Source organism: Limulus polyphemus, unplaced genomic scaffold, assembly GCF_000517525.1.
Source record: "Limulus polyphemus unplaced genomic scaffold, Limulus_polyphemus-2.1.2 Scaffold8489, whole genome shotgun sequence".
NCBI classification, from domain to species: domain Eukaryota; kingdom Metazoa; phylum Arthropoda; class Merostomata; order Xiphosura; family Limulidae; genus Limulus; species Limulus polyphemus.
Window position 1 is genome coordinate 6,057 of NW_013674099.1, and position 9,189 is coordinate 15,245.

Genomic DNA, 9,189 nt, shown 5'->3' on the forward strand with positions numbered 1-9,189 from the left:
GTAGACACACAACTTAACCAAGAAGTAATGGATTTTCGTCTGGATCTCTTAGCCATAGTCTATATCCTTCATTTTCATCTGGATCTCTTAGTCATCGTCTATAACCTTCATTTTCGTCTGGATCTCTTAGTCATAGTCTATAATCTTAATTTCTGTCTGGATCCCTTAACCATAGTCTATAACCTTAATTTTCGTCTGGATCTCTTAACAATAGTTTATAAGTGTATATGTGTTCTTCCGTGTGTTACAAATCGTTAGCCTTTCTTCATTAACCTAAACAAATGTGTGATGATGTTTTTACCTGAATGATTTGTTTCATTTTTCTTTAACGAACTGTTTGATTGAATAAATGAATTCTCAAAAGCTGAAGTTATGATTAACTTGATATATATATATATATATATATATATATTTGTCACTTATAACATGCATAAATGCAGATATTCGTGGCGTTTCAGCTCAATATTTAGTTGGATCGCAGGTTCGAACCTTCCTCGGTCTCGGGTTTCATTTCATACCACACACAAAAATATACACGGATTCTCAACTTTAAAGACGTAACTTAAAGATTCTATCCATTATGTGTCCTAATAACTTGGTTAAGTTATACAAGTAGTGTCTACAAGTAGGGCCATAGTCTGTATCTTTCATTTTCATCTGGATCTCTTAGTCATAGTCTATAACCTTCATTTTCATCTGGATCTCTTAGTCATAGTCTATAACCTTCATTTTCGTCTGGATCTCTTAACCATAGTCTGTATCTTTCATTTTCATCTGGATCTCTTAGTCATAGTCTATAACCTTCATTTTCGTCTGGATCTCTTAACCATAGTCTGTATCTTTCATTAAGAGATCCAGACGAAAATGAAGGTTATAGACTATGACTAAGAGATCCAGACGAAAATGAAGGTTATAGACTATGACTAAGAGATCCAGACGAAAATGAAGGTTATAGACTATGACTAAGAGATCCAGACGAAAATGGCTTAGCTGTAAAAGGATAAGGCATCGGTAAGAAGCATATCACGTGGATGAGCGACAGAAGCAGTCGGAAGATCAAATAGAAAGAATAAGTAGTAGTAAAGTGTATATTACATGTATGGTATCTTAAGTTGTCTTTTCCTCATCACATTGTATCTATGTTTGCAGAATACGTAGTATTGGTGTTATTGATTTATTCTTCGGAATGTTTTAGCAGAGAAATAAAGAAACCGATACAACTCAGTGACAACTGGGTAATCAGGTGAAACATTGAAGTTAATATTTAGTATTTTATCCAGTTATCTGCCGAATAGCTCAGAAGAATAAATCAAATCAATGCTACATGTTCTTTGAATCCTATATATAAATGTTGACTCACTGTGGCGAGTAAATAAAACCACATTACACCCACCATATACATTTCTAACACATCAGACTCGCTCGTCCTAATTTTGAGTTACGTTTTAAGAGGTTAATCTTACCCTCAAATTTCACCAAAAAGTTTGATTGTGAAAATATCTATGAAAATAAATGATGATTAGTTTATTTCAGCTTTAATTAACCTCAGTTCATCAAACATTAGCTGATTGGTTCTTTCCTCCGATTCGTCTCGTTTTTTTTTGTTGTTTTTTTTAGCAGCAGCATATAAAATGACTATGAGTTTGTTTGTTTTCCAAATACAAACTTTTAGCTCATAGCTCCGTCATCTCTTGACCGATTTGAGCTCTAATTACAGTTTTTGGACTCGGGAGGTCAAACCCTTTCGACTGATATATTTGGTCACGCCCAAGATCACATAGATTAATTTACTCTAATCCCGCCTAGAAGAATTTCATTTTGAGGGTAGGCTGGTAGAGATCCTGATGAGTAATATAATCGAATCGGGTATACGTGCGCCCCACGCTTGGTATTGTTGGCACATTAAAAATATAGCTAACAAAAAGAAAAACAAAGGACTCGTAGATTAATTTACTCTAATCCTGCCTAAAAGAATTTTAAGAGCCGCGGCTATTGACGATTCCCTTTGTTTTTGTTTGTTTTCTTTTAGTGGTAAAATAATTTACTTTTTACGTGCATATTATAGCATGATCAGAAAATTTATTTGAGTAGTTGTGGATGACAACAGATCTTAAATTTAAAAAATCGTTTTTGAAAAGCACATTTCTCATATATAAATCCCTCTTTGATGTTGCTTCATCTTTCAATCTTTCTATTCGACTGGTATTCGGTTTCGTGGATTTTGTTTTTATTATACTTGATCCACTGAGCTCATACTCAATGCTGCTGTGACATGTATACTTCATCTGGTTAGTTGCATGTTTTTATCATAACTTCTCGTTTGATTCAACGTGTATTATGGCTGAGACACGACAGACTTATGTGTCCTCTTCAAACATCGTGTTTCATACAGTGCAATTAAAATTGTAGGTTGCCACGGAGACAAAGATATATCTCCTCTTGAAATATCATATTACATGCAGTTAATCTGTAGGTTGACATAGCGAAACAGGTCTATGTCCTCTTTAAATTTCATATGTCATGTAATAAACTTGTAGGCTGCCATGGCGATGCAAAGTATATGCCCTATTTAGATCTAATATGTCACACAGTGAACTTGTAGATTGCCGTGGAGACACAGGTATATGTCCTCTTGAAATATCATATGTCATGCAATGGACTTGTAGGTTGCCATGGCGACACAAGTATATGCCCTATTTAGATATCGTATGTCGTACAATGAACATGTAGAGTACCATGGCGACACAGGTCTATGTTTTTAAATATCATATGTCATACAATGAACTTGTAGGTCGTCATAGCGACACAAGTCTATGTCTAATATCATAAGTCATACAGTGAACTTGTAGGTCGTCATAGCGACACAAGTCTATGTCTAATATTATAAGGCATACAGTGAACCTATAGATCGTTATGGTGATTCAGTGTTGATTCTCTTCTAATGAAGTTCTGTGACATGTTAAAAACAACTAAATTGTAGAGACTCTCACAAGATGTCTTAACCCTAGAGACTCTAACAAGATGTCTTAATCCTAGAGACTCTAACAAGATGTCCTAACCCCTCATAAAATTATAGGCAGGGTCAATAATCCTATCGTTTTTTAAACAAATTTTCTAAGTTATTTATGCAATAAATTGCTGATCGACCCATGACGATTTTATTGGTTACAGGGTTCTTACTAACGTGTGAGTCATAAAAAATGTAAGCCTAAACACCATCAGTATTGCAATTAATCTCATTAATTACTGTGAATGATAGTTTGAGGGTAGAAATAATATATATAAACCAATGTGGCAAAAAAGTTTTTTAACATTTCGTCTCTGTAAATATTGTATTAGAATATTCCTTCATAAAATGTCCGAATTATTACTGACGTCATATCCTGTTCTTCACGTTTTAAGGAATTTACAGGTGGCTCTCTGAGGTGCTAAAAGTTTGAAACACAGATAATTATCATCGTTTTTTTATCCATTTTCTCTGTATTTCTTTTACTCATATTTTTTTTACTAAAAAGATGCGTTTAATATTTACATTTATCTCTCAGTCGACACAAAATATTGATTTTATAAATCTTAAAAAGGTCATAATAACTAATCCAAGTCTGTTGGTGTGGTAAGTTAATGATCCACATCCAGCCATCATTTTCTGCTTGGCAGCGCGTGCCACGAACGTCGGGTACGCCTACCCTCAGCGTCAATGCAATCACACCACTAAACTCTCATTTTGCTTCTTTCTTTATTTTTTTTTCTCACTAAGAGCTTACATGACTTTCACCTTGCATCCTCTACCACCGCCAGGCCCTGCTCTGTTTTCCTGGACGGAGGGGGGATTACTATTTAATGGAACAGCAGAACTACATTAATATCAAATGCGCATCCTTTGTACTTCTTGGTGTTATGAAGCGGCAAGTGTGTACGACAAATATGGCAAGCTGAGATTGGCCCTCATCTAACGGGACTCAGGGGAGAAGACGTTAGCCGAGATGAAAGTCAGTTACACTGTCGTTGTCCCTTTATGTTGCCGTGAATAATTTATAAGCTGTGGCATGAGCCGAGCTTAATGTAAGAGATTTCTTGTGTCCCTCCAGATCGTGGCTACCGACTGAAAACCACCGGGTTTTGGTTCGTTAAATAAGTTGCTGTCTAAGACCGAAGTTTTTCCCTCTAGAATTGATAGTGTTAATGAACTGTCTAATGATTGGTTATTAATTCATACACGCAATATCCGGTTCGTATTTCTCGAGGTAGTCAAATATAGGAACTAGCCACGTTTTTTTAGGTGTAATGCAATGATATTGAACAGAGACAAAAATAACAATACCATCAACAGTCTTCTATTCTGTGTGAGGAGGTCCTGTTTAAGTTATTATATTTCACGGTGCACAAAACGGAAACTGATGAACATCTGTGAGTAGTATTCATAGGAGATTTGGGATCCCCGAATAATCTTTTAAACAACACATTTCAAGTTTATCGACAGTCCGTCGCGATTTTTTTAAAGACAGTTAACAGCTGATAATAAAAAAGAGTAGCTATGCTTAGTTTCTGTAGCGTTCTATTATAGGTAAGATCGAACATTTTGAAAACTATGATAACATGTGATTATTAATTGATGGCCCCTTAAAAGTTGTAAGGTAACCCTACATAAGTAACAATATCAATCGACAGCAGTATCACGTTTCAAAAAGTTAATTTTATATTTTGTTTGGTGATTTTAGAGTGAGATATGCCAACGATCTGTTAAGAAGTGCGAGGTAAAAATTAATGTTTACAATGTTGATACGAATTGTAAAAAGTAAATTTAAATTTTTGGTTAATTTGTGAAAGGTCCCTTGATTTAAAATTTTATGCTACCACAGTAGAGCACCACATTTTAAAATGAATTACATGCAACCAATAAAAAGAAACTTAAGGCCTGTTAAAGTTTGTTTTCTTTTTTGTTTGTTTGTTGGTTTTAATATTGGAATAACGGTGGTTATATTTGTGGATATATATGAAAACACACAGCGACCAGTTATTAACTTAGGCCTACATCAGTTAGACACGGGTTACATTTGTGGAGATGTTTTTTGTTTTTTTTTGTTGGGGGGGGGGGTGTTTTGGTATTGTTTTTTTTAAAGAGTTAACGTCAAAATAAGAGCAATCATACAATTAGTTTCTAACTGAAAATAAAACTTAATATTTTTTGCAAAATTTGATATACATGCTACGTTTATTTATCAAACTATTTCACTTTTCCAAACATAGTTTCCTAACTCGACTAAGAGTCCAGTTTGCGGCAGTATACATCGCTGCCTGTTAACACCTCTAACACGCCTGTATAAATGTTTACTTTGCAAAACTCGGTGAACTGTAGGAAAAATTCTTCGTCCCTGTGGAAAACTTTTTAAGCGTGTTTTTGTTAACTTCCTTGTTGTTAAGCGCAAAGCTACATCATAGATTATCTGTGCTCTGACCACCGTGGGTATCGAAACCCAATTTTTACCGCTGGACCACTGGGGGGGGGGGAGCTAAGCGTGTTTAATGATCACTGTTGTAATATTTTTTTAACTAAACAACTCTAACATTTTAAAGTAAGCCTATGTTTTTTATGTAAGAGTAAACCACGAAAGTTATAAAAAAAACTATTTTTTTGTTCTGAATTTCGTTTATTTATTTTTAATATAAGGAATACACCCACAACATAAACCTAGAAAATGTAAAATGTATTTGTAGGAACCTACAACTTTAAGAAACCAGAATTTCACACAATGTTTTTTTAATGTAAAATGTACTTTTAGGAACCTACAGATTTAAGAAACCAGAATTTCACACAATTTATTTTTGTTAAATGTACTTGTAGGAACCTAAAGCTTTAAGAAACCAGAATTTCACATAATTTTATTTTTTATGTAAAATGTACTTGTAGGAACCTACAGCTTTAAGAAACCAGAATTTCACACATTTTTTTTTTTATGTAAAATGTACTTGTAGGAACCTACAGCTTTAAGAAACCAGAATTTCGCACAATTTTATTTTAATGTTAAATGTACTTTTATGAACCTACAGCTTTAAGAAACCAGAATTTCACACATTTTTTTAAATGTAAAATATTCTTATTTTATCCATATATTGTTTACTTTTCTTGTCAGTTCTTTCTCTAAACATTTTAAATTAATGTCATCATAATTACCGTAGTTTTGTTAACATCTATCTAGCTATCTATCTGTCTACCTTTTGTCTTCTGCCTTCTTTTCCTATATATCCATAAGCTTTCCTGTCTGCTGTGTTCTGTTTGTCTATCACTCCGATTGTCTTCTGCCATTTTGATATTTATCCATCGGCTTACCTGTCGGCCTTCTGTTTATCTATCTATCTCTCTGAAACTATATATTTTTTTATGTCATGACGTCTCGTGAAGTCCATCTTCTTCTCTTGCGGAAATAACGACACGTTCTTTTGGTAAATGCTGATTGAACCGAAATACTTTGTTGACGATATCAGGATAGTTGTAACCTTTGTCAAGCAGCTTCTTGGTGTTTATTCTTCATTTATCTCGCATATAACTATCAGAGAGAGAGAATTAGAATGAGAAACTTACATATCCACTTCTCTAACAAGTTCTTCAAACATACCAAAAAAAAAGCACTTAATCCGTTAAATTAAAATGTTTGGTTTCATCTGTTAATTTTTACGGTCTAATCTGAGTCAAGGTCAAAACGTTTTCCATTGTTAAGTCGGGACCAATCAAAGCACGTTTTATCAAATATACAAAACTAAAAGAGTTGGTATTTACCATAATTGGTTTTCATGCATTACAATATCGGTGGGCTCCACACACACATATTGCATAATATCGAGAAAGTAATTGTTTTTGCTTGTTACATCATTCAGTATGAAGAATTGGCGAGAAGAAGCTCGTGAAATCGCATATTTTTCTACACAGAGATCCATAAAATTAGTAGCGTCAATTGCAATATTGAAAGTATCATTTTATTTAATGTTTTTGTGTGATTAATATGATATTACAGACTCCACAAACAGCACAGACGTGAACCCACAAGAAATGTGTAAACATTCTGATGTAGCAATTAGGAACCCGCGAGGTAGCATTATTTGAACATTTGTAATAAGTTTCTAAACTATCAAAACAGCAGTATACACTTTGTTATTTCAAACTATCTTACCAATAACGCAGGATAATTAAACAGCGGTACACACTTTGTTACTTCAAACTATCTTACCAATAACGCAGGATAATTAATCAGTGATACAAACATTGTTATTTCAAACTATCTTACCAATAACGCAAGATAATTAAACAGTGATACAAACATTGTTACTTCAAACTATCTTACCAATAACGCAGGATAATTAAACAGCGGTACACACTTTGTTACTTCAAACTATCTTACCAATAACGCAGGATAATTAATCAGTGATACAAACATTGTTATTTCAAACTATCTTACCAATAACGCAGGATAATTAAACCATGATACAAACATTGTTACTTCAAACTATCTTACCAATAACGCAGGATAATTAATCAGTGATACAAACATTGTTATTTCAAACTATCTTACCAATAACGCAGGATAATTAAACAGCGGTACAAACTTTGTTACTTCAAACTATCTTACCAATAACACAGACTAATTTTGTGTTCTTCAGGTTTGGTTCCAGAACCGCAGAGCCAAGTGGAAAAAAAGGAAGAAGGCAACTAATGTGTTCAGGAACCCTGGGGTTCTTCTACCGTCCCACAGTCTGCCTCCTCTGGGCTTTATGAGTGACGGGCTGTGTTCCTTTGGAGCCGGATCGGATGCACGCTGGTCCATGGCTGCGGGTATGACTCAAATGGGCACACCACCGCTGACGCTGGGTCCGTCGACTCTCTCACTACAATCTGGTCTCGGTCAGTCGTTGTCTACCGCTTCCATGACCGGAATAAACCAGCCTGGCGTTCCGCTTAACCACGGTCCTTTGGCTGGCTCAGTTACGACTACGGGATGTAATGCCTACCCGTCTCACTACGGTCTAAACACGCTCAACTCGCCGTCCGGAATAGCAACTCCTCACGGCCTCTCCCAAGTAACAACCGGTATGTCGATGGTAGTCGCTTCGCCGCCAATCTCTAGTTCCTCTACGTCGCTGCAGCTGTCCGCCGCCTGTAACATGTCAATAGGAGCACTCGATCCCGGTCTAGGGAACGGTGAAGGAGACGTTTGGCGAGAAACCAGTATCACGTCGCTGCGCCGAAAGGCCATAGAACACTCTGCAACAATGTCCGTGTTCCGATGAAACCTGTCTTGATTTCTTTTTCTCCCGTTGAAACATCCAGAAGAACTTTTATATTATATAATGCTGGGCCGTGTGGAAAACACTGCTTGGAAAAGTGTTCTAGGCCACCATATTGAAAAACCGTAGTAATCACCAGTTAGTATGTCGCAAAACATGAGTATTGAGTGCATTTGTTCGTTATGAGGTTTATCAGTTCTCCTGTAGCCTAAGGTATTTGCTTTTATCATCATTAAGACCGCTGTGAAGTATACTAGTAACCTGTCTACTTGCACAGGGAGCTTTTACACCAGCTACACACGTGCAATGTGTATATAATAAGTGTGCGTGTAGCAGTTTCTGAATATCTAACAAAAGCATGAACAATGTGTGAGAAACTCTCGTGTCGCTAGAAAACAAAGTCTGAAGACGAACAATAAACGTGTACATCGATACACAGGTGTAGTTTATTTGTCTGTTAGGGTCCAGTCACCTTTAGTAGTACTTCTTTGGTTTCTTAACTTGAATTCAAATAATATTGTTAAACTACAAACATCAACGTTGTAAAAAACATAACACTCGATAAAAATCATTTAACAAAACCCCAAGAACTTTTGTAAAAACATAACCCTTTATTACCATCACTTCACAAAACATCAGCGTTGTAAAAATATAACCTTTTATAAAAACCTGATGTTTTGTGAAGTGCGTTGAAAAAAACACAACCTTTTATAAAAATCACTTTACAAAACACCAAAATAGTAAAAACCTATACAACACTGTTGCTTGTTAAGTGAGTGTTATAAAAGATTGTGTTTATACAACACTGTTGCTAGTTAAGTGAATGATATCGGGTGTTATGTTTTTCAGTGCTGAAGGATGTGTTTTTGTAATGCTTGTCTTTTATCAAGTAAATGCTACAGAGTGTTATGT

The 9,189-nt window shown here is 35.3% G+C and overlaps 1 protein-coding gene across 1 annotated transcript in view; it reads left to right on the plus strand.

Moving 5' to 3' along the window:
- The window catches only part of LOC106475379 (homeobox protein orthopedia-like), a 14,651-nt gene extending 5,717 nt beyond the window's left edge, over window positions 1-8,934 (plus strand). Inside the window, exon 3 of the mRNA XM_013936061.2 lies at window positions 7,654-8,934. Within this exon, the coding sequence (XP_013791515.2) occupies window positions 7,654-8,280 (627 nt within the window). The 3' untranslated portion in view covers window positions 8,281-8,934. The remainder of the gene's footprint in view (window positions 1-7,653) is intronic.
- Window positions 8,935-9,189: the final 255 nt, after the last annotated feature.